Source organism: Rousettus aegyptiacus, unplaced genomic scaffold, assembly GCF_014176215.1.
Source record: "Rousettus aegyptiacus isolate mRouAeg1 unplaced genomic scaffold, mRouAeg1.p scaffold_m13_p_9, whole genome shotgun sequence".
NCBI classification, from domain to species: Eukaryota; Metazoa; Chordata; class Mammalia; order Chiroptera; family Pteropodidae; genus Rousettus; species Rousettus aegyptiacus.
In genome coordinates this window covers 34,358,790-34,386,329 of record NW_023416312.1, presented here as the reverse complement: position 1 = coordinate 34,386,329, position 27,540 = coordinate 34,358,790, and the positions used below count along the sequence as shown (strand labels likewise).

Here is a 27,540-nt window from a genome sequence, read left to right as displayed (position 1 = left end):
AGAATTTTTTATATATTTTGGATGCTAGATCCTTAGATATGTAATTTACAAATATGTTCTCCTATTTTGTGGGTTATCTTTTCACTTTCTTCATAGTATCCTATGCAGCATAATTTTTTTTTTAATTTGGTGAAGTCCAATTTATCTGTGTTTGCTTTGTTTTTTTGATGTTGTATTTAAGAAACTATTGCCTGCCTAATCTAAGGTCATATAGATTTTACTGTATATTTTCTTCTAAGAGTTTTAAGTTTTAGCTTGTAAATTTAGGTATTTGATCTATTTTGAGTTAATTTTTATATAAAGTTAGGAAGGGTTCAATTTTATTCTTTTCATGTGGATATCCAGTTTTCCCAGCCACATTTACTGAAAATACTATCCTTTCCCTATTCAATATACTTGACACTCTTGTTGAAAATCAATTAACCGTAAAAGTATAAGTCCTTTGACTTTGTTTTCTCTCCCTCCGCCCTTATTGCTCTTGCTAGAACTACCAGTGTCATGTTGAATAGAAGTGGTGAGAGGGGATATCCTTGCTGTGGATCTTTCCACTTTTATATAACTTTATTCAGGTATAATTTATGTACAAAAATCTGCATATATTTATAGAGTATAATTCAATGAGTTGACAGATATATACCATAATAATATTTCTCAAACCTGAAAAGTTTCTTGTGTCCCTTTTTAGTATTTTTTTGTGGTTACTCTAGAGATTTTAATGTACATTCTTAATTCTTTAGTTTTTAAGGGAGATTTAAATGTATCATATAAAATATAAGAACCATGCAACTATCCCCTCCAGGCTTTAAGCTATAATTGTTATATTTATTATACCTACATATATCATAAACAACACAGCGAAATGTTATAAATTTGGTCTTATATAAACATATGCATATTTCAAGAAATTAAGAGAAAAAATTTTTAATTTTTATGAGGCCCAGTTTTTCTTTTTCTTTTTGTATTGATTGTGCCTCTGATAAGAAGTCTTAACTCTTTGCCTAGCTTTATAACTTAGAGATTTTATTCTAGTTTTTTTTTAATCGAAATACATATATATGGTAAAATGATTACCAGAATAAGTTTAGTTAACATCCATCACCACACAGTTACAATTTTATTTTTAGGATGAGAATTTTTAAGGTTCCGTCTCTTAGCAACTTTCAAATATACAATACAGTATTGTTAATCATAGTCATCATGTTGTATATTACATCCTCTTAACTTTTCTTAAAACTGAAAGTTTGTATTTTTTCTGGCTCTATCAAAATATAATAGACAATTAGTTGTTTGTATTTACATTGTATAATTCATTGAGTTTTTTTCAATTATAGTTGGCATACAATAATATATTAGTTTCAGTTGTACAGCATAGTAATTAGAGATCTAGATAACACAAAGTGATCACCCCACAAAATCTAGTAGCCCTCTTCCTCCCTACATATTTATTACATTATTAACTATGTTCTTTATGCTATAATTTATGCATCCATGTCTATTTTGTAAGTATACATTTGCACTTCTTAATCTGTTTGCCCTTTTTTGCTATCCCCCCAGCCCCACTCCTATCTAGTAGCCCTCAAAATATTCTCTGCATCTATGTTTATTTCTGTTTTCATTGTTGTTGTTGTTAATTTTGTTCTTTAGATTCCACATGTGCGTGAAGTCATGTGATATTTGTCTTTCTCTATCTGACTTATTTCATTCAGCGTAATACCCTCTAGGTCCATCAAGACCATATCTTTTGCTAGAAATTTCATTAATCCTATATATAAATGTGGGAAGAATTGATGTCTTTATTATGTTGAGTCTTTCAGTACAGGAACACAGAGTGTCTCTCCATTTCTTTAGGTCATCTTTGATTGCTTTTATTAGTTAAGTTTATCCCTAAGTATTTAATTTTCATGGGAGGGATTGTAAAACAGTATTGTTTTTTAATTTCAGTTTCCACATGTTCATTGTTAGTACATAGAAATGTAGTTGATTTTTTTTGTATATGTGTATCTTCTAACCTATGACCTTGCTGAAGTTATTTGGTCTAGGAGGTTTTTTTTTTTTTTTATAGAATCCTTGCGACTTCTTTTATGTAGACAATTATGTAATCTCTACAATAGAAACAGTTTAATTTCTTTCTAATCTGTACGTCATTTAATTCTTATTTTCCTTTTATTGTGATAGTTAGAATTTCAAGTACTGTGTAGAATAAGAGTGACGAGAATGAATGTCCTTACTTCGTTTCCAGACTTAGGGGAAAACATATCTTTCACCATTAGATATGATATATAAGTTATAGATTTTTTTATCCATGCTCTTTATCAAATTGAGGTAGTACCCCACTGTTCCTGAATCCCCAAGAAAATGCCCTTTCTGCATTAGTTAATGTCATTTTTATTTCACCTATTGATATAGTGGGTAACATTGATCGATTTTGAATGTTGAAATGGCCTTGCATCCTTGGAATAAACCAATTTCGTCATAATACATAATTCTGTGTACACATTGTTGGATTCGATTTGCTAATATTTTGTTGAGGACTTTTTAAATCTTCAGTTCATGAGAGATATTATTAGCCTGTAGTTCAGTTCTTCTGTATCTTTGCTAATTATCTGCCTAGAGATTCTACTAGTTGCTGAGAGTGGGTGTTGAATTTCCTAACTATGATTGTGAATTTATGTATTTCTCCTTTTAGGTCAGTTGTATTTTTCCCATTTGCTTTAAACGTCTCTTGTTTTGTGTATCCACATTTAGGATGCTGTGTCTTCTTGGTAGATTGAGCTTTTTATCATTATATTGTGTCCCTCTTTATCCCTAGTACTTTTCTTTGAAGTCTACAGTATCTGGTACTATATATCTACCCTTGCTCTCTTTTGATTAATGTTAGCATATCCTTTTCTATCCTTCTGCTTTTAGCCTATTTATCTCATTTTGTTTGAAGTGAGTTTCTTGTAGAAAGCATATAGTTGTTTTTTTAATCCATTCTGCCAGTGTCTCCCTTTTAATTGATATATTTAGACCATTTATATTTAAAATAATTATTGCCGTCTTAGGACTTAAATTTGCCATTTTAGTATTTGCTTTTTGTTTCTTCCCTATGCTTATCTTTCTGTTTCTCTTTCCTTGCCTTCCAGTGAGCTACTTCCAATATTTGTTAAGATTCCTTCTTGTTTTATTTATACTGTTTTGACTATGTTATGCTGTTTAGTTTACTTAGTGATTGCTCTTGATATAACTTATACTCTGCTGGTATAGAGTTTACCACTTCAAGTTAAGTATTAAAATCTTACGTTCACTTGTCCCTTTATTCTTCCCACTTTTTAAATATAGTTGTCTCAAGTATTTCCTCTACATGTGTTATGTACCACTGTAGATATTGTTATAAAATTTTCCTTAACCATTAAATATGATTTAAGAAACTTATAAGGAGAATAGTCTACTGTATTTTACTCTTATCTTTACCCATTGCAATATTTTTCTTTCCTTTCTGAAATTCCAAACTTTTTTCTATTTCCTTTCTCTTTGGAAAGCTTCCTTTAGTCATTCTTTAGGGATAAATCTGCTAGTGACAAATTCTAGTAGTTTTCTTAGGTCTGAGTATATTTTTTTTCCTTTTTCCTTTTCAAATATATATTTTGCTAGATGTAGAATTCATAGTTAACAGCTGTTTTCTTTCAGCATTTGAAAAATATTTTGTTACTTTCTTCTGGCCTCCATGTTTTCAGATAAGAAATTTGCTGTCTTTCAAATTGGTGTTTCGCTATTAGTAATGTGTTGTTACTTACTAGTTGCTGTTAAAATTTAGTCTTCAGAAGTTTAATTATGATGTATCCTTGGTATGGATTTCTTTGAGTTTATCCTTTTTGAAGTTTGCTGAGATTCATGGATCTGTTTTATGTCTTTAGTCAAATTTGGAGGGTTTTCAGTCATTATTTCCTTGAATATTTTTTTCTGCTCCATGTTCTTTTGTTTTTAGTATTTTTCTATTGCTCCCCAGGTTCAGAGGCCCTGTTCATTTTCTTTCAGTCTCTTTTCTGTCTGTTGTTCAAACCGAGTAAAAAAAAATATTAATTTGTCCTCAAGTTCACTAATTCTATTTTCTGTCATTTCCAGTCTACTATTTAGTCCACCCAATTAGTTTTTTATTTAGTTTATTTTTCAGTTCAATCATTTCTATATGGTTTTTTATAAGTTTATTTTTTCCTGAGGTTTTCTATTTTTACATTTGTTTTCAGAGAAATTATGATTATTCACTGAGGCTCTTTTTCTGATAGTTGCTGTAAAATCTTGTCAGATAATTCCAACATCTGATTTGTCTTGGTGTTGGTTTGAGTTGATTTCCTTTCCTCATTTTAGTTGTGATTTTTCTTGTTCTTGGTATGATAAGCGACTTTTATTTTTTTAATTGTATACTGGAAATTTTGCATATAATGATTAGAGACTTGTTCATATTTAAACTTTCTATTTCAGCAGATGGTTGCCCTGTTTAGTCTGTAGATTCTAGCCTACTTTTGTGGGCTCTAGTTCCATTGATAATTTAGGTTTCTGATAATTTAGTTTTAGCTCTTGTAATGTTATTCTGGTCTGCTTTGTCTTCTGACTTTGGCTAAATTGCTGGGTCTCTATTGGTGCTATCTGCAAGACTGGAAGGTATTTCTCTGGTCTGTCAAGTGTTAGATTTGGGGAGTGAGGGATGCCCATCAGTAAACCCTGAAGAGCTGATGACAGAGAGGTAGAGTGAATTTCTGGTGTGTGTGTGTGTGGGGGGGGGGGTGGTTTAGTGCTGAAGTGGAGGGTAGAGGGATCTTCAGCTCAGTCAAATAGCAAGCTGTGTTTATATTTGGTGTCCTTGTCTCCAGTAAAACTGAAAATTTTGTGCAGCAGCAATATGTACCTGATTTATCTCTGTATTCCTAGTACCTACCACAGTGCTTGACACAAATAGTTGCTTGTTAACGTGTTTGTTGACTAAATTAATAAATAAGAATTGCCGTAGATATTTCCGTCATCCTACTTTTCAATGTGAGAAGGATTCCTTGTTGATGTTTATCATTCTTGGTGCCTAATCAGGACTTCCAAATTGATAATGAACTTGTATTGGTGGGCAACTTAAGATCTGTTCTTACTTCTCTTTTATTTCCCCATATGGCAGTAGACTACAGCATGTAAGAGAAAGGAAGTGAATGAGTTCAAATGTGCCAAAAACAATCAAATCGTGTTTTTGATTGTTTTATCCAATAATATGGGAAACCACTTATTCTGGTTTTTATCTTCTGCTGAGGTCAGCATTTTTTACCTTCTGCTGTGTGATGTGTTAGTATTAATGCATTAGTACTTTTGGTGGTTTGAGATTGGTTCCTTTTCAGTTGACATTGTGGTCTAATCAAACATCCATTTAGATGGTTTCTTTTTCAGGCTCTGGAGAGAAATATTAAACATCAGTATTCTTCTGTGCAGTTGCATCCCTACTCAGTACAGTGTTTGAATATCACTTTGATTCTCTGCTACAATATTTGCATTATTACTTCTTTTTAAAAATATTTTCTAATTACTTTAATTACATAGGTAATATGCCAATATATACTCCTGGTATTAAATTTAAAACAATGCAGAGAAGTCTCATTTGACCCCTCCTCTCTCTGTGTCCTTTTCTCTTCTGTTATCAGTTTGGTGTGTGTCTTTCCAGATCTTTTTCAGTGTAGTTACATAATAGATATGTACTCTTAGACCATACTATATTGTTTTCTGGTTTGATTTTTGTCTTTGAGCATGTAAAAGAGATTCTACTCTATGTGTCATTTTGTATTTTTTTTTTATTCAGTTGTGCGTACTGGAAATATACCTGTTATTACAAAGAAACATATTCGATTTTATTTAATTGTCCCATAGTATTCATTAGTAAGACTACACTGCACTTTATTTAGCTGTTCCTCCTGCTGATGGACATTTTGTCTGTTTCAATTTTTCAGTGTTTTATCTAATGTTACAATGAACAAAGTAGATCATGCTAGAGATGCTGGGGCAAAATTAATTACTGGGGCATAAGTTCTACACATTTTTTTTATTTTATTATTACCAAATTGCATTCTCAAGGGATTAGGCCAATTTAAATTCTCATCAGCCAGTAGTATAATCTTACTGTCAATATTTGATAAGTCAGATGTTTTGATGGGCTTATGAGTAAAAAATAATATATTGTTTTAATTTGCATTTCCTGAGTATAGAGATGATGAACATGTATTCATATATTTATTTATTTTTAACTTTTTATTTTGAAATGATTTTAGACTCACATGGAGGCTTCCAAAATAGTATAGTGAATTCCTGTGTACCCTTCACTCATCTTTCCCCAATATTAACACCTTATATCACCATAGTACAATCATTATCACCAGGAAATTGACAGTGGTGCAATACCATTCAATAAATTACAAACCTTATTTGGATTTCACCAATTTTCACATGCATTCTCTTGTTTTGTGTGTGTCTTTAGTTCTATGAATTTATTTCATGTATTGATTTATATGATAGTTACCACAATCAGGGTGCAGAACAGTTCCATCACCCAAAAAAACGCCTTTAAACTATACATTTATAGTTACACCCTCCCCCACCTCTAACTCCTGGTGATCACTGATCTGTTCACCATCACATTAATTGTGTCCTTTGAGAATGTTATATAAATGGAATCATACAATATGTGACCTTTTGAAATTGACTTGAGGTTCATTCAAGTTGTTATATGTATCAGTAGTTGCTTACTTTTTTATTATCGAATAGTATTCTGTTGTTTGGTTATAACATAGTTTGTTTACTTCATACTTTTATTGAATATTCATTTTCTTTGCAAATGCCATTAATATTCTTTGCCCATTTGTCTGTTGAGGTTTTCCTCTTTTGCTCTTTGATTACACATTCTGATACTAATACTTTGTTAAGTATATCATAATTACTTTCTCCCAGTGTGTCCTTAATTTGCTTTTGGTCTCCTTGGGCACACAGAAGCATTTATTATTTATAAGGTCAAATCTATTTGTGTCTTGTTTAGGAAGGCTCATGAGCATAAAATATTCTTCTGTGTTTTCTTCTGATACTTTAAAATATTTTGTCTTTGTTTAGCTCTATATTGTTTGGATTTTGTGATTTTGTAAACTGTGTGAGGTAGAGGCCTAGTTGTGGTTTTCAAAAGTAATAGATATTTGTTCCAACACATTTATTAAATAGTCCATTATTTCCACACTGATTTGAAATGCTATTTCTATCATATCTGAAGTTACTATACAAACTTGGCTCATTTCTCAGTTATATTTTGTTCCTCTGACCTTTATCTATGCTTATACCAATACTCCAGTGTTTTAATTACTTTATAAGAAGTTAAAATGTTTTGCTTTGATTTCCTCTTAAATAAAAATTACTTTAAATGATTATTAATTTAGAATTGGATAGATTTTTATTGTAAATTTCTGTATTTATGTCATTATAATCACACTATGCTTTCTACTTTTGGAATTTGATTTTTTTGTGCTTTATTTGCTAAAGATTTTGATTTTCTCTTCTAGGAGGAACATTCCAAGTTCTCTATATATTTATTACATCATACTTTTTAATTATAATACTCAAATTCTTGATAGCCTTACTTTTTTATCCAATTATTCTTTTACTTTCCGAGGAGAATGTGTTGAAGTATCCTATTATAATGGTAGACTTCTCCATTTCTTCTTATTGTAAGTCCTTAATGCCTGAATTCTGAGTTCTGAGTTTCTGGATACTGAAAGGATTTTCCTATATTTATTGCCAAAATTCATTTGGCAGAATACCTGACCTGAACTGATGAGACTATTGATAGTTTTTTTTCTCTTTTTAAAGGCAGGTGCATTCTTTTATATTAAGAATTACATAATTGCTATACATAAGAATCCACTGTAGAACATGATTGAATATTGCTAAAATATTTCATTAGTTAATCTGCATTCTTAAGTTAAAATATTTATAATGAAACCTTTATGGTATATGCAAGGATATCAAGACTAATACAAGGGATGCGCATATACCCATCACCCAACTTATATAAAAGTTATCAGTGCATCTATAGTACCCTGATTACATGTAATTTTTTCATGATTTAATAGTTCATGTAAATGGTATCCTAGCATATACATTCTTCTGCAATTAAAAAAAATCAACATCATTTATGAGATTCATCCTTGTTGATATATATAGCTCTAGTTCATTCATTTTTCCTTTCTCCCATTGACATACAGTTCAGTTCTTTCCATTAATTTGTTTATTCCCATATGCCCAGCCTGTTCCTTTGGGATAGAGTATGTATTATTAATTTTTTGGCTGTTAAATCTCCCATATTTAGTCATTTTTTTGGTTGTTGCTTAATATTTAAAATGAAGGTCTGATTGATCAACATGATTTGGGCTTTCCTTAAGTGTGTAAGCTTTGTGACTTTTAAGTTAACAATACCTTATCTCACATCTTGAGAATGCCTGCAGTAGCAATGAGCTCTTTTGTACTTAGTTGTACTGTGTGGGATGTTTTTAAGGGGAGTTCCAGAAGTCTCTCAGATTCTCCAGTTTTAACTGCTCTCCAAAGATTTCTTCTAAATATATTAATATTCTTTTTAATATCAAAGGAAAAAATTTCTGATTCAGGATCCAATCCAGGATAACTGGTTACGTTTTCTTGTTATGCTTTCTTAATAGTTTCTGTTCGGGAACAATTTTTAGCCTTTCTTTGTCTTTCATGACCTTGACATTTTTGATGAGTATAGGTCCGTAATTTTGTAGAAAATCATTAAAAATGGGTTGGTCTGATGTTTCTACATGATTAGATTTGGGTTATGCATTTTTTGGTAGGAATACTATAAAAGTGATCTTGGATTCTTTTGAGTGCATCATATCAGGAGGTACATAGTCTCCATTGTCTTAGTGGTGATATTAATTTTGATTACTGGGTTTAAGGTGGTGTCTTCCAGGTTTTACCACTGAAAAGTGATTATTTTTCACTTTGTAATTAAATAATTTGTGGAGAGTTACTTTGAGACTATGTTTATCATAAAACTTTTACCCATAATTTTGGCAGCCATTGAAGATTCTTGACTGTAACTATTATATGGTGATTGCCAAATGCCGATTTTCAGATCCTATATTTATTATTTGTATTAGAGCTTTCCATTCTTCCCCACTCATTAATTTATTTAAATAACGTTAGAGATTTTACTTTATTTTATGGCTTATAATTCATCAGTATCATTATTTATTTTGATGGTACCAACTATCTCAGATTTGGCTAGTTGGATCCTCTTCAAGCATATTTCTTTGTTCTTTAGACTTGTCTCCATCATTCTTTGAACTTATCTTTACACAACAAGATGTTCAAGGCCTATCCCATTTCTGTCTGCCCCAGCTTTACAATCAGTCATCTCAATGAGCCCTAGTTGAGAAGGTTTGTTTTAATAGAGATACAACCTCATATTTATAAGAGGAATGACTTAGGAGTAAGGGAAAAATTGGTGAGATAGGAGAGAGAAAGGAGAATTTACTGGAGTGATATCCTTGAGAAGGTGAGAGGAGATAAAGTTTAGGGGTTGGCCTTAGCATAGGCACTCAGACAAGTTTTCCATAATATTACGGGCAAGGCAGAGAATGTGGGCACAAATGCTATTAGGTGAGCGGACATGGTAGTGGAAGCTTGTGGAAATTCTCTTCTTGTTGCTTTTTTATTTTCTCATTGAAATAGGTGCAAGGTCAATATCTGAGCATGAGTTTGGGCATGGGAGTAGGTATTAAAAGTTTGAGGAAAGAGGCAAGAGTATAAAGTGGTTTTCTGGGAGAATGGTAGAATGAATGGTCATAAGATTGCCAGGCCGCATTAAGTACCTACTGGAAGTTAATTGTTTTAAAGACTTAATCTCTGTTGAGTTTGGTTCTTTTTCTGAGCTTTGGTGTTTCCACAGTTTTTGTTTCCCTATGAATGTAATCTATTGGCTTCTGTTCCTTTGGAGATTCTCCACCATATATGGTCTGTGAATGGCTATCTTTTTTAGTTTTTTTTGGATGCTATGACTTTATTCTGTTTTTTAAAACAATGTTGTTTCTGTTGCTTTATAGAGTATTAGAGTAGATGTATACGTTCCTCGTTTTCATACTGATTGTTTCTTAGAATTTTTTTCCTGCATGAATAATGTGTATTAACATTATAAGGGAAAGACGACTTAGTGATTTTTGTTGCAAACATTTAGCATTGACAACAAGGAGCAGGGGTTTCATTCAGGGTTTTGTTGATATTGTTTTTAGAAGCAGTGACAGGATTGGCCACATTTCAAACTTTGAATGCATCAGGAGTTAATAAAATGTTATGTATTAATTGTTGTCACAGATAGATCTACATATTAGCATATATGAGTTGTGTATTTGTAAGATTGCTTTGGAAATTGTGGTTTTTATTAGCATTTTGTATTTTACTACTGTTTCATGGCTGATCTCAGTGAAATAATTTTTAGCTCCACTTTATTAGTAAAACAACATCTTTATACTTCAGTCTTGGTGATTTTAATTTTAACCATAGTATATTTAAGACCCAGATAGATAGCAACTGAAGATACCAGTACCTTTGAGATATTTACTTCATCTCTGGTTACATTTCTTTTCTACTGCTTTCAAGACAATGCAGAAACTGTATGAAGAATGGACTTTATGTGTATAATGCTAATGTTAATTGGCAAAAGATTCTCCGTGTTCATTTTGTTGAGAAATATCCATGGGCCTACTGTGTGTAAATATGATTAAAATAGTCAACAAGTTTATTCTGGTAGAGACAATATTATTATGTGACCAATTTCTGAGGCATTTTATAGGAATAAATCTTATAGTTAGGGAGCTGACGTTGAGGACCAAGCTGCATCATCTCATTTAATCTTCACTGTAGCCTCCTCTAGAAGGTAGTTAATTCCATTAAATGAAAATGTTTGTGTAAAAATTGAGAACTAATGTTATGTCTGATTTCTCCATTTATGTAAAAATGCTATTTAGCAAGATAGTGTATTTATGGGAAATTACTTTAATTGAAGGGAAATTGGTCTAAATTGTAGTTGTGTTTGCTAAATATTGTCAAAAAATGTTCCCCAAAGGCACTTGTTGTTTAGTATCTTCATAATGTCCAAACTGGTAATGATAAGGACATTAGTCATTTGGATTGATTTACAGCAACATTATTCGGCCATCTCCCTTTTGTAATGTAAATTAGTTAGAGCATTGAGGATGTTAAAGGGATGGGAAACTTTCTGGTTGATCTCATTCTCCAGGAAGGAACCAGCGTCTAAAATAGCAGCTCAGTTGAAGTCTTCAATTTGGGAGGTTGATGGAATGAGATAAGAGACTGATTATCTGTGGATTACTATTATGAGGTATTTAAAGAAAAAGGCAAACTATTGTTTTTTTGGGGGGATAGTAATTATGAAATGTATTTTTTAATTTTATCATACTATACATGTTACATTCTCAGTTTTTATGTGTACATTCAGTTTTGAAATACAGTTTTAATAATTTGGGCTTAATACGAATTACTGGTTTTAGTATACAGCACCAGTTTTTATACCACAACTTTCTTATTCTTCTTAAATTTTGCTAAGAGCCTCTGTAGTTTGGAAAACAGCTTTGTGTAACTTTTCAAGGTTACTTTGGTGTGCTCTTTTTGATTCTTAGGGTATCTGAAACAGACCTTTCCATTTATATCCACAAATGAATATAATTTGGATGTATAGAAAAAATACCAGGTTACAACTTTTTCTTCTACAACATATTTTGTTCTGTTGACTTCTAGTTAATGCTGTAGAAGAGAAGCCTAAAGCCAATCAGATTTTTGGTTCCTTTTTCCTCCTAAGAGCTCATAGGTGGTGTTCTTTATCCTCATAGGTGAAATATTTAGTGTACATCTTTTATATCCTTAGTATGGATATTTTATTTCGTCTTATGAAAATAGTTTTTAAAAATGACTTTTTTATAAATACTTTTTAAAAATTACAGAAAGGTGTAAAGAAAGTTAAAATGATATGTTATCCCACTTTTCAGAAATAAAACCTTTAAAGTTTTCCAGACAATTTTCTCTGCATACATGTACACAAACACATTTTTACTGTTTATTTGATCAGAATTGGATCATATCAACTTTTAAAAATTTTTTTCTTTATTAAAGTATATAAGGCATATATACATTAAAGTACCCTAATCTTAAATGTGCAGCTTGATGAATTTTCATATATGTATGCTTCCATGAAATGCAAATGAAGATACAGAACATTTCCAGCTCCCTGGAAGGTTCTCTGAGATTGATCCACATTGCCGCATATATCAGTATTTTTTTCCTCTTCCTTTTCCTCTTCCTCTTTCAATTCCCCTTCCCCTTCCTTTCTCATCCCTTCTCTTTGTTTCATTTCTTGCCTGCCTGCATGCCTGCCTTTTTGCTGTGAGTTGTTTCATTACAGAATATACCACAATTCAGTTATCCAGTCTCCTGTTGATATACATTAAGATTGGCTCTTATGAATAAAGCCTTTGTGAATGTTCTTATGTGATTTTTTGGTGGACACATGTGCTTATTTCTCTTGGGAATTGTACCTAGGATTGAGATTGCTGGGTCACAGGATAAAGGTATATTTAGTTATACTAAATAATGCCAGATAGTTTTACATAGTTATACTAAATAATGCCAGATAGTTTTACAAAGCAGTTTTGCCAAAATACATTTCCACCAGCAATGAATGAGAGTTCCAGTTACTTCACATCCTTATCAACACTTAGTATTGTTGGTCTTTTAAATTTTAGTCATTCTGGTGGATGTAATGGGGTATATATTGTGGTTTTAACTTTCATTTCCCTGATAAGTAATGATATTGAGCATCTTGTCATGTAATTATTAGAGATTCAAATATGTTTTGTGAAGTGCCTGGTCATATCTTTCTTATCGGGTTGTTTGTCCTTTTCTTTCATCTCCTTTAATCTTGAACAGTTTTTTTGGCCTTTTTTTTGCTTTTCTTGACATTGTTGAAAAGCAGAGGGCATTTTTTTTGTAGAATGCTCCTCAATTTGGGTTTTTCTGAAGTTTCCTCATGATCAGATTCAAATCATGCACTTTTGGCAGGAATACCATGTAAGCGACATTGTATTCTTATTAAGAGGCACGTCACTTTGTCTCCATATTGGTGATGTTAGCTTTTACTTAGTTCAAGTAGGGCCTGCAAGACTTCTCTGCTACAAAGTTTCCATTTTTCCCTTTATAATTTACAAAGGGAATATAGGGATATATTTTGAGAAGGTGTAAATATCACTCTCCTTTTCAAAACTTTCACCCACTAATTTTAGTAACTATTGATTATATTTTAACTTCATCATTCTTCCTTTTATTTATTAGTTGATTCTTCTCCCTTGTGTATGTAATATGGATTGGTGGATATACATAATAATGCAAATATAGTAAAATGCTGTAGACCATGAGTGGTGGATATATGGGTTTTCACTAAACAATTATTCAACTTTTCTGTCAGAAAAAAATGCCTATCTTGTAGGCTTATTAGGATTAGAAGAGATATATGTCTGAAATACCTGGCATATAATAAATGCTCAATAAAGAGTAGTTGTTAAAAAGCACTTAATGTGAGAGGCATGTTTTATAATGTTGGTAATTTGATAAGGCAGTTTATGAAATGTTTAAAAATACTTTCCAGTTTTACTGGTCTCCTTCACTCCAGAATAACTGAATAAGAATCTCTGGAATGTTGTTGAATCTCTGGAATAAGCTTGGATTTTTTTAAAATTTTTTTTCTTCCTTTTTATTTCACCCCTTTTCTCTTTCTCCATTTCTCTTCTTCCCTCAAGATTATAAAGTACATCCAGGGCTGAGAACACTGATGCAAGAAAGGCAAATAATGGTGACTTAAGGAGAAAGAAGGGTTAAGAGCTAACAGAGACTAACATAAAAGCCCGTATGGTGTGCTCAAGGGGTCTCTGCTCTTCACTATTCTTTGGAGTCATTTATCTATTCATTTTTTTTCTTTCTGACTCAATTTTTGCCTCCATCACAGCCTCAGCTTCCTCATTGGTAAAATGAAGGTAACAATGGCTACCACTTAGACTTGTTGTAAGGTTTGAATTTAGTTAAATGATGTATATAAAATGCTTAGCACTTAATAGCTGATAAATAGCAATTATTTTGTTGCTATAATAAAAATAAAAACAATACTAAAAATGAGAACATTATAATAGTAAAAGACATTGAGCATTGAGCTAGTTATTTCTGTTTCAAGTATTGGTTTGGCCCTGGAAATATTGTGATAAATCTTATAGATATGATCTCTTCCCTCCAAGAGCGCACAGTATCATGAATGAGAAAGATCTAGAAACAAGTTCAAGACAGAGTTTTAAGTGCCAAGATAGATGGGGGAGAATGGTGTGGCCCATGGAATCCAGGACTAGTTTTGCTTCTCGTTTTGGCCTTGTTATCAGTCTCTAAGAGTTCAGAGATACTTTAGTTTTATTGTATTTTGCTAGCAAATTATTGAAGTCTCAGATATCCAGATATCAAGGTCTCATTAGGAAAAGGGATTGGCGCCTATCTTTCATTTGGATTTGAAGGTGCGGGGTCTGGAAGAGATGAACACAGCATACCATTTCCTGCCTTCTATTTTCCTCCTCCAATCTAGTCAACCCATACCGAGATTTTTTTCCTGGATAAATAGATTAGCTTGTAATTATAGATTAGGTAGTTAGCTCTTCAATGTAATCATTGTTTAAACATTGAGAGCAAATAGATTTCTTTTTTTGTACATGTAAGATTCAACAAAATGCAGCTAACATAATAAATTATTGTATTAAAGACAATTTAAAAGAATTATTATGAGTCCTAGCAAGACAGAGAAGTAACATGGTGTCCTGATGTGTAAATATGGAGATAAAGCCTATGTATTAAGGAAAGAGAAACAAAATATAATTGTTATGACAACAATCTGGAATTATATTTTATATCCCCTTGTAATTATTAACAGGATTATTAATGCTACTCTGTGTTGGCCCTCAGAATCATGCCTAATGATTTGGTTCATCTGCCTTTTTATGTGATAGTTCTTAATCAAATCTGTCTTGATATTTCTAGGTGTTTTAAAACTAACATTTACAAATAGATGTGAGGCCATTTTTATAAATGTATTTCAAATTTAGTGAAATATTTCATTTTTACTTTTTTCTAAAAATACTATAATGCTGTACATTGAAATAATGGGGACCTGCCCTGAGATTAACAGATTTGAGGATTGATAAATCTGTACAAAGTTGAATATATTTTTTCTTATTAACAAAGCAAGAAGAATATAGACAAGCTTATTTAATACCTGGTGTGTATATTCTTCTAGACCATTTATATGCTTATACATACAGGTAATTTTATTATAACCATGCTGTACGTAGTCTTTTAATAATCTTTTTTCACTTATAACATCTTATATGTTTCAGCACATTTGTAAAAGCTGTATAATATCCTTTAATATGGATGTATCATTATTTATTTAATGGAGCAAGTAAAGGAAACAAGTGCCTAATTTTTTTGCTATTTGCAACTATATTCCATGTTGTGAGGAACATTCTTGTAGCTAAATTTTTGTAAATACTCTTAATTATTTCCTTAGGATAAATTTCTAGAAATGGAATTGCTAGGCACTTTTAGACTTTTCAAATTACCCTTCAGGAAGGTCTATACAGTTTACCATCACACCAGTGGTTTATGAAAGTACCTATTTTCCTATACATTTAGTATTTGCTATCCTTTGAAAGTTTTAACTTATAATATGTATGTAGTAACAGTATAAAAAGTAGGGAAAATCAGCTAGAATGCTATTCCCTTAACATGGCAGTGATTATAATATTTGTTATAGTATTCAAGGTTTTTGTTATATGCATAAGTGGTTGTAAATATATATGCAGTTTTTGTTTTCTGCTTTTTGCATTCATTGTTAAGTAAATTTCCCTGCCTTTACTTGACCTTCATGATTCATGTTCAATGGTCACCAAAATACAGTAGGTATTTGTATTTACCTAACTCTTCTCTTATTCCTGGACAGCTATCTCACTACCCATTTTTATTATGTATAATATCACACATTATAAAAACACAGAGATAGCTACTATTTATTATGAAACAAATTTTATACTATGTACTTTTTTCTTCCTTTGTATTATTTTCTTTCAGACTGATGTCCAGGATTGGTAATATTGGATCACAGACATTTTTATGGCACAGCCTTTCTTCTATGTCATTATTTCTTATTTCTTTATTTCATCAAACATTTATTGGAAGTCTAATATGTGTCAGGCACTGTGCTAAGAGGCACCGAGTATATAAAGATAAATCATACAGAGTCCTTAATGTTAGACATTAAACATATGTGATAAAGAGGGACATGATAAAAGACATTACTGGATGGACAGTACATTGAGTGGTTGGTTAGTCTATCTGTCCAACCATCCATCCATCTACCATTAATCCACACATGATTTTCCCTCTAAAGCATGGGAGAGTTAATTGCAGACATGATGCCCTTTTACCTCTAAATATTTCTGTATATGAACAAGGACATTTTCTTAACTACAATACAGTGACTAAATCCAGGGAATTTGATGTGAATATACTATTTTTTAACCTGTTGTCCACATTAAAATTTCACAGTTGTCCAAGTAATGTCCTTAATGGCAGTTTACCCTCCATGATCCAGGATCTCCTTTAATCTAGAACAGTTTCTCAGCCTTTTGTTATCTTTCATAGCATTGATATTTTTGAAGAATAAAGGTCAGTTATTTTGTAGAATGTTCTTCAATTTGAGTTTGTTTGAGTTTCTTCTTGTTCAGATTCAGAGCATGCATTTTTGTCAGGAATGCTATGTAAGTGGTATTGTGTTATTTGCACATTGTATCATTTTAAGAGGCATGCGATGTCAATTTGTCCCAATATTGCTGAGGTTAAATTTGAATACCTGGTTAAAGTGGGGCTTGCCAAGTTCTATTGTAAAGTGAACTTTTTTTTTTTTGCTTTTGTAATTAATAAGTGATCTATGAGGAGATATTTTGAAACTATGTAAATATTCTGTTCCTCACCCAACTTTTGCCTCCTAGTTTTGTCATCCATTGATGATTTTCTGACTTCATCCTTATATTATTACTTGACTTTGTACTGTAAGAACTTTCCTGTATTCGTTCATATCAGTATGACCTCATGGATTCTTATTTTATTCAGTGAGCTACATCCCATTACTATAATTATTTATTTTGATGTACAAATTGTCCCACATTTGGGTAGTGGGAACCCCTTCAAGTTGCCTCCTGTGTGCTTTTGATATGTTCTTACCATTCTTCAAGCAGTTCTTTAATTTTTGGCATAGCAAGATGATCCAGGCTTACCTTATACTTTCCTTGTCCCAGTGCTGTAACTGGCCATTTCTCCAAGGAACCTTCATCCCTTTTAGTTTAGAAATCAAGATATGAGCTAAGATACATGTTCTTTAAATAGTCCCCAAGGCAATTTTGCTGGTCTGTCTGGAACCCACTGTAATAGAGACTAAATGGACCGGACTGAGGAGGAGTTGAAACAGTCTAGGGAGATGAAGGAGCATAAGTAGAGTCACAGTATATGGAAAAGTCCAACTCATTCAGAGGAGCTGCAGTTCATTCGAGCAGAGAAGAGGCTAGAGAATGAGGCAGGGACCATTTCACTGAGGACTTTATTTGCCATCTAGAAGAATTTAACCTTATAGAAGATGAACCATCATAGGGTGTTTAAACTGGGTAGGGAAGTGATCTATTTTGGTAGATTGGCCTTTTAATTTTAAGGTCACCTGTGGCAGTGTATAGGATGGATTAGATAAATGTTTAAAATTGTTTTCCAACAGGGTTGGCATTTGCCTTCATAGAGGGCTTAAATTTTTCTCCTAGAAATCAGTATTGCCGCTGCTGGGTATTAATACCTCAAAAGGGTAGCTTACAGTAATTTTGTGAAAAGAGAGTGAGAAGAAGCAAGACTACGCAATATGTGAAAGCTGGAATCATCAATTTATCTGTTTGTATAATGGCAGCAACTCTTCCTTTTAGTAATAGTTTTGCAATCACGACTGAAAGTTGAATGTCAGTGTTTTCTGTTGAAACATTACACAAAGTATGTAAAACAATGCTGCCTTTTCTTAATGAAAAATCTTGGTGAATATGAGTACTTTTACATTTTATTTTTTTTATCTTTGGTAGTAAAGTCAGCAATAGGATTGATATAGATATTCAATAGTACAGACATTCTACCTGGTTCACAAGGCCCAAAACATGAAATGTAACAAGTATGTTTTCTGAAATAATACCAGTTTGCATCTTTAGCTTGTAGTTTGCTGTTATCATAACAAGTTTTATTTCTGTACTGTTTATAGCCCGTATCCCAGCCAGTTGGAGTTGAACAACAAGCAGCTCTTCTAAAACCAGATTTGGTTCAAAGGTACGTATCTTTCATATTAATACCACGAAAACAGTAAGGGCATGTTGAAGTATTTGCATTCATCAGGGACTTAGTGTGTCTTGACTAGAGAGGGTTCTGTGTATATTTAAAAAAATAATAGGTATTATTTTTACTTTTTATTTTAATGAAGATCATATGGATTGTGAAATTATTGACCATTTTCTTGTTTTCATTATAACATTCTGTTCCTAAGAAAAGCTTATAAGGGTTAAAATAGGCAATAAATAGTATAATTTAGAATAAAATTATAGATAATCTAAAGAAATAAATTATAACTAGATATATAATTATGGTTTATTTGGTATTTGTAAACTAATATTTTTCTCTGTGTTCAGATTGGGTAATTCCTATTGTTCTGTTTTCAAGTTCACTGTAGATTTCCTTTGTCCTGTTCTGCTATTGTGCCTATTCAATGAGTTGTTTATTTCTATGATTGTGCGTTTAGTTCTATAATTTCCATTTGGTTCTTTTTAAAATATCTTCTGTTTTTTATCAGATTTTTTTTTCATTTGCTTCAAGATTATTTGTATTTGCTTATTGAACATTTTGATGATGGCTGCTTTAAAATCCTTATCAGGGCTTTTGAGCCACGCTTCTCTTGCATAGGCCCGCTTCCACATTTGGAAGTGTACTTTCCCTTCTAATAAAACATTCCTTTTCTACTGTAAAAAAAAAATCCTTATCAGTTAATTCCAATATCTGATTCATCCTGGTGTTGACATCTGTTGATTGTCTTTTCGAATTCAAATTGTTGTTTTCCTGGGTTTTGGTATAACAAGGAATTTTCATTTGTCTCCTGGACAATTTGAATCTTACGTTAGGAGACTCGGGATCCTATTTAAATATTCTATTTTATCAGGCAATATACCCTGTTCTAATGACAGTTTAGTTTTCATAGTCCTTGTAGAATGATTCAGGTCTGCTTGGTTCACCTCATACCACTGAGCCCCACTGCTGGATAGAGGTGTTAGAGAGTACTTCTCTAGGCCTGGTACCTTAGGCCAGCTCTCCAGGCCACACACATACTGTTTGTTGGTGGCACTTCTGCCAACATCACCAGGAGAGGAAAGGGCTCACCTGAACCACCTTCTGCTGCTGGGTTGGGGGTCAGGAGACCACTGGGATTGGGCTGCCTTTGCCTTTGGGTCAGAAGCTGGGAGACACTAAGCCTGGACTGCCTTCTGTCACGAGGTGGGTAATCGGGAGACGCCAAGCTGCTATGTTTTCTCTTAAGTCTTGGGAAATCCCTAGTTAGTCCTCCCTCATCTTTTTATCCTTCAGTGCCCTCCTTTGATTGTCTACTGTATTATTTTCAGATTTTTTTAGTACGAGGGGAGAAACACGGAGAATTGAGTTTCTGCCGTTTCGTCCCAAACCTAAACTAGTATTTTAACGTAACTCTGCAATACAAATGATGTAGAATTATGTCCTTTTTATCCTCTGAAAGTGTTACTTGTCACTGTTATTTCTTTGTATATTAAAAAAGTAAGATCAGTAATAATGCATCTTCTACCACTTGTATTTATGCAAAATCTTTTTGCACATGGACACAGAACAAAATTTAGGAATTATTTTTATCTCTTCTTATATATCTTAATACAGATATTTTATGAATAGTTTTTAGGAGAACTTTACCTAAAAATTAATTTAAAATATATCTGTTTGGTGCGTATAGATTTTCTCATTTAAGTTTCAAAAATGTTTATTGGAATTTTTGTATTTATTGAAATATTTTCAAATTTATTAAAAAAAGAAACTGAAAATTGCCCTTGACACAGATAAACTGAATGTTAGTCCACTGTTTCATAATGATATTGATTTGAACCTGCAAAATACAAGTAGTTAGAATTGATAAAGTTGAACCTTTCTCATATCATTCATTTTCATTTTCATTTTTTTACCTAAATTATGGTGTATTTGATTGATTGATTGATTGATTGATTAACGTGGAGGTATAACTGACATACAACCTTATATAGTTTCAGTATACAACATAATAATTCGATATTTGTATATGTTGTGAAATGATTACCACGGTAAGTCTAGTTAACATCCATCATCTTTCAGAGTTACAGAATTTTTTCTTGTGATGAGAACCTTTAAGATTTACTCTCTTAGCAACCTTGGAATATACAATAATTTTATTAACTATAGTCACCATGGTATACATTACATCCCCATGACTTATTTATTTTATAACTGGAACTTTGTACCTTTTGACTTCTTTCACCCATTTTGCCTACCTCTTACACCCCCCTCCCTGCTTCTGGCAACCACCAATCTATTCTTTTTATCTGTGAGCTTGGGTTTATTTTGTTTGTTTGATTTCTTAGATTCTACATATAAGTTAGATTATATGGTATTTGTCTGTCTTTTTCTAAATTATTTCACTTAGCTTAATGCCCTCAAAGTCTACACATGTGTGGCAAATGCCAAGATTTCATTATTTTTATGGTTGAATTATATTCAATTATAGAATATATACCACATTTTCTTTATCTTATTTTCATTTCATGTTTTGCCTCCTGCACTATTCCTGTCTCCCACACGTGATCTCTCTATCCTCTATTGAGTTCATTATATAAAAAGGTATATTTTGAATGAGAATTGGTTTCTAGAAGTTTTATTTGAATATATTAATAAGAAACCCCAAAACAAAAAAGATAAAATTGATCAAGAGCTCCCTTTGATAAAAGGTTCCAGAGACCCATCACTGACAATGAATTTTTTAAAATTTCCCCTACTGTGCAAAGATGTATGCCATATAAATACAATGTGATCTCAGTTTTTCATAACTTTTTAAAATAGCTTTATTGAGATTTAATTCACATACCGTTAAATTCACCCATTTAAAGTGTATGATTCAATGGCTTTTAGTATATTTACAGAGCTGTGCAGTCATAACTTTTTAAAAGATATTGTACTAATTTATTCTTAAATTAATTATTTATGATTTTAGAATTGGGGATTTTTCTTAGAATTTTACCATCAAGATGGAATAATTCCAGCCATGAAAGTATTTCAGATGTTAACTCAGATTGGGTTAAATATTAGGCTTTGAGAATAACGGAACAATGTCTGTTCTGAGAAGCTGAATAGAAGTTGCTTTTGTGTTTTGAATTACTAGTTTGCATCATGATGTGGCAGCTGTGAAGGAAAACACCAATATCCCTGATAACCCAAGTGGAAATGGTAAACAAGATCGAATCAAACAGAGAAGAGCTTCTTGTCCTCGACCAGAGAAGGGGACTAAATTCCAGCTTACTGTCCTTCAGGTCAGTTTGTAAAATGGTCTGCTTAAGAGTATGTGTAGAGGTCTGGGGTTGCAGGGAAGGGCAGTGTTATTGCAGAGGTAGGGTATTGTGAAACTCTCTCTAAATTTTCTTTTCTTACATTACATTTCTTTTTCTGATAAGAGTCTTATGTATTAAATGGTAAATTTAGGAAGTATAAGGAAAATATAAGGAAGAAAATTAAATTAACTTGTACTTTCAGAGATAGTTCCTATTACTGTTTTAGTTTGTTTCATTTCTTTTTTTCTGTATGTATGTGTAGCATTTTACATTAAAATTGTAATAGTACTAGTAGTAGTGAAATTTTATTTTATTTTATTGTTTTTGGATGTAATGGATATATTTATTATCTCGATTCCGGTGATGGTACGTATATGTCCAAACACATCAAATCATATACATTAAATATGTACTATTTTCATATACCAACAACACCTCAGTAAAAACTTAAAAAATGAATACCACACACCTAAGTCAAATTTTCCTCACCAAAAATGTAATTCATGGGGATATAATTAAGTCTGCTGGTGGACGAAGTGTTCAAGGTTATTCCATTTAATCTAAATCTTAAAACCTGAACATGAATAATTTGTGAAGAGGGAATTTTAGTAAAAGGAGTAGTATGAAAAAATATATAGATGCTAGAACATGAGATGTAATCAGAAATAATCAGTAATAATAAAAGATAAGCTAGCTATTTTTTTGAGTCATCTCAAAAGTCAAATATAACTCTGATTGTTGCCCACTCAACAGCAGTATCCCATGATCTTTTATTCATGCTTACATGCCTACCTTCAATTATTAACGATGAAAGTATTAGAATTTTTCCCAACTTTCCTTGAAGCCACAACAGGGAATGTGATTCTATGCTGGACAATAGTTTCTGAGAAGAAATTTTCTATAAGGCTTATGGGAAAGTTTATTTTTTTAAACACAAAAAATTTATTTCTAGGCATGCATGTCAAAAACCTATTTTTTTTGTTCATATCTATGTTATTCAATTCAATGAGTTTTTTTCAATTATAGTTGGCATACAATAATATTAGTTTCAGTTGTACAGCATACTGATTAGAGATCTATATAACTCACAAAGTGATCACCCCACTAAATCTAGTACCCCACTTCCCCTCTATATATTTATTACAACATTAACTGTGTTTCTTATGTTATACTTTATATCTCGATGTCTATCTTATAAGTATCCATTTGTATTTCTTAATCCCTTTGCCCTTTTTCGTCATCCCCCCAGCCCCACTCCCATCTAGTAACCCTCAAAATATTCTCTGTATCTATGTTTATTTCCGTTTCCATTGTCGTTGTTTATTATTTTGTTCTTTAGATTCCACATGTATGTGAAATCATGGGATATTTGTCATTCTCTCTCTGACCCTCTAAGTCCATCAAGGCAATATCTTTTTCCATCCCCTTCTTTTTAGTCTGTGTGTGTCTTTTAATCTGAAATGAGTCTCTTATAGGCAGCATATGTAGGAATGTTGTTTTCTTATCCATTTAGCTTCCCTATCTTTTGGTTGGCGCACTTAATTCTTTTCCATTTGAGGTACTTATTGGTAGGAATGTACTTATTACTATTCTTTATTTCTGTTTTTGATACGTTTTTCTTCTTAAAGAAGTCCCTCCAACATTTCTTGTAATACTGGCTTGGTGGTGATAAATTCCTTTAGCTTATTTTTGTCTGGGAAGCTCTTTATCTGTCTTTTGACTTGAAACAATCTCTTTGCTGGATAATATTTTTGGTTGTAGATCCTGGGTTTTCATCACATCGAAAATTTTGTACCAAGTCCTGCTGTCCTGCATAGTTTCTTTTGAGAAATCAGCTTCCCATCTTTTGGGCACTCCCTTGTGGGCAGCTCACTACTTTTCTCTTGCTGCTCTTAAGATTCTATCTTTGTATTTAACCTCTGGTATTTTAATTATGCTCTGTTTTGGTGTGGGCCTCTTTGAGTTCATCTGTTTTGGGACTCTCTGAGCTTCCTGGGGTCGCATGTTTGTTTCCTTCACCAGGTGAGGGAAGTTTTCCATCATTATTTCTTCAGATAGCTCTTCAACTTCTTGTTCTCTCTCTTCAGGTACCCTATGACACGGATGTTTTTACATTTAATTTTGTCCCATAGGCTCCTTAAATTATTATTATAGCCTTGGCTTTCTTCTTGCCATTCTTATTGGGTGCCCTTGGTTTCCCCATGCTCTATATTGGTGGCTCGATCCTTTTCTTCATCCATTCTGTTGATTCCTTCCAATATACTCTTCATCTCAGGTAATGTGTTTTTCATTTCTAACTTGTTCCCTTTTATAATTTCCATTTCCATTTTTATGTTTTTTTATCTCTTTGTTAAAGTTCTCACTGAATTCATCTACATTTCCCCTGAATTAATTGGGTGTCTTTATAACCAGTGTTTTGAACTCTGCATCTGTTTGATTGCTTGACTCCATTATTCCTGGATCTCTGTTCTGTTCTCTCATATGGTTTCTGTTCCTTCGTCTTCCCATTTCGACTGCCTTTTTGTGTCTGTTTCTATGTACTAAGCAAAGCTCCTAAGTCTTCCAGTCTTATTAGCATGGCTTTGTGTAATAGCTGTCCAATGGCACAGTCTGGAGAGGGGTTCAGCTGCAGGTCAAGTTTAGCCCCAGCCCGTGCCCTTCTGGGACCATCTGTTAAGATTCAGCAAGCAATCCACAGCTGCTGTGCTTATAGTTGCCTCAAGAGGCCACCCCAGAAACCGAGGCCAGCTGCCACCAGTGTGAGTCTTGGAGTTGGCTCATCAAGGAGTGCCGGACTCACAGAGGACACAACTGGATGTGGCTTGGGTGAGGCCTTGAGTTGGGGGAGGTGAGGTTTCAGGGAATCCTCTGGGCAGAGCAACCTGTGTTGTCCAGTTTGATGACGTCTTGGCTATGGCAGCGTTGTGTCTGCGCACTGGTATGGGGGAGGGCTCAACAGAGAATAGTGGATACCGCGGGCACTTCTGTCTTGAGCAAGTTTTGCCTCAGCCCTCACTCTGACAATGTCTCCCTGTAAGTCCCTAGTGACCCCTGCATGCAGCGTAATCAGCACTGGTGCTCAGAGCGAGCAGGTCTGCCACCCAGAAAATCCACTTGTGGACACGGTCTCTTTAAAAGGTGTCTGCCGCTGCCACAGCCTTTGTCTCACTCAACCACTTGGGACCAGGCAGCCCTATGTCCTTGCCCTGGCCTACCTTCTGCCGTTGCAGGGTGATTTCTTGTTTTTTTTTTTTTTCCTAGTTGTATGGCTTGTTCATCCCAGACAATCTTTCCTTGCTGCTCCTTGTTTCTGTCACGACTTTGATTTGGTCACCAGAAGAATGAACAGAGCCTCTACCATCTATGTCATTTTTTTTTCCTATAACTTTTTTTTTTGCTTTTTTATAGAAGTTGTGTTCCCTCTTCCTCCCCACAGGATCACATTTGTAACTTATGTATTTATTGCTGAGTAATTTGAGCCTTATATTTATCATAGAATGGTTTAGACAGTATTTCACCAAGGGAAAAACAATCTTTTAAGATTCTGAAGCATTTAAACCATTTTTCCATGTGTTGTATGTGAGCTCATCTAAATGTTTCCTGTACCAATTGCAAAGAGAAGACAATGATTGACTCTTAAACTGGTGGTGAAATGTTTATGCCCAGGTGTCAACCTCTGGAGACAACATGGTGGAGTGTCAACTGGAGACACACAATAACAAGATGGTCACCTTCAAGTTTGATGTTGATGGTGATGCACCAGAGGATATTGCAGACTATATGGTAAGTACAATAAAATCAAATGATTTTTTTTCCTTCAATGTTTCCGTCTCTTTTTCCCCTCTAAGTCTCCCCCTATTTATTCAGAGCCATCTTTTTTTAGGATACTGTTAGTTTTTAAAGTGTATACAGAGCTAAATTGATTATGATAAAGAAGTCACTGCACCTCCTCTAGTTTCAGTATATATATATCTGCAAAATATGAGGGGGTTTAATTAAAAGATGATCTAGGTCAGTGGTTCTTATCTCTGGCTGCATGTTAAAATCACCTGAAGAAACTTTTGAAAAACACTTCCTTGGGCCCCTAATGAAAGCAGAATCTTTGAAGGTGAGGCCTAAGCATCAGTAATTTGTAAAATTCCCCAGTTATTCTAATTTGTTAGCTACTGATATGTCTTATATATGGGTGTTCAAGTAATGTTCATCATCTCATTTAGTTTTCATATTTTTTTGAATTCTTAGGTTTAAGTTATTATTTTTCCCTTTTTTTAAAAAAAATTGGAATGGGCTACAGTGGCAGGAAGGAGCAGGATGGGCTACAGTGCCAGTTTCCTGTGGATATACGTTCTTGGCCAAATAAAATTAAACATTTTAAAAGTTAGAAGTTCTGTCAGTTCTGCTTCTTGCTTAACATAGTATTTTCTGAACAATCTCTAAGCCATTCATTATTATCTTTAGAGATGTTTCATTTTATGATTTGTGATTTAAAAGCTTCTGGGTTAGTACATTTAGTTTGAAACATAAACATTGCCTCAGTTATGTTCTTCAAATGACAATCAATTTAAAGAATGCCAGATAGTTTTTAAAATGCTGGCTTCTCTGGTTGTGCCAATCTGACAAATGACAGTGGTCTCAAAATAGAATAATTTATAGCATTTTATTGTTGGTCTTTGTTAGTTTTGTTTTGGCATTTGGATCAAAATACTTAATATTAATGGTAATAACTGTGTACAGTGTCAGGTAGGTACTAGACTGGTCAGGGGGCTCAGTTCATAAATTATATAAATGTCTAATCACTATGCTGCACACCTGAAGCTAATATAAAATAATACAGAATGTCACTGTAATTGAAAAATCAAAAAAAGGGGAAAAAAGGTGAAGGCAAATAAGAAGTTCAAATTTCCAGGTATAAAACAGATAAGTCATGGGGATGTGGTGTACAGCATAGGGAATATAGTCAATAATATTGTGATAACATTGTACAGTGTCAGGTGGTTGCTGGACATATATATCATGGCAATCACTTCTTTAGGAATATAAGTATTGAAAACTATGGTGTATATCTGAAACTAATACAATATTGTATGTTAGCTATATTTCAATAAAAATCTTTGAAAAATAAATACTTAATTTTAATTTAGTTTTCATTAGTGTAGTCACCACTGATACAATGTTATAATTTTGAAGAAACTAAATTCATTCTTGTGAACAGACTAAGTTTTACCTTTGGGCAGGTTGAAGATAACTTTGTGCTGGAAAGTGAGAAAGAAAAATTTGTAGAAGAATTGAGGGCTATCGTAGGTCAAGCCCAGGAGATTCTACATGTCCACTCTGCTGCAGAAAGAGCCACTGGAGTGGACTGTATTTCCATGGAATCCAACAGTAGCCAAGTAAGAGCAATTGTTTAGCAAATAGGTCTTCTCGGATATGTATCAAGAACTTCTATATTTATCTGTTCATTTTTAATTCAGGCAGGATCATCTGAACAAGTACAGATAAATTCTGCATCCACACAAACAAGCAGTAAGTATATTTAATAAAATTTACCATTTGGCTTTTGAAGTGAGACATTTGGAAACTTTAATTTATACATCTTCATTGGGAAAGGTATTAGCCAATAAAGGAATTTGATATATTGTTAATGTAGACTTTCCCACACTTTGAAATGACTTTATAGCCCAGAAGAAAGAAGTATATGAAGAAGTAAAACCAT

General features: G+C 32.9%; 1 protein-coding gene across 1 annotated transcript in view; it reads left to right on the top strand.

Annotated features, from left to right (window-relative positions):
- WNK3 (WNK lysine deficient protein kinase 3) overlaps positions 1-27,540 on the top strand; it is a 147,585-nt gene that overhangs the window by 77,512 nt on the left and 42,533 nt on the right. Inside the window, 5 exon segments of the mRNA XM_036227332.1 lie at positions 18,449-18,513; positions 21,662-21,809; positions 25,494-25,610; positions 27,062-27,217; positions 27,299-27,350. Of these exon segments, the coding sequence (XP_036083225.1) occupies positions 18,449-18,513; positions 21,662-21,809; positions 25,494-25,610; positions 27,062-27,217; positions 27,299-27,350 (538 nt within the window).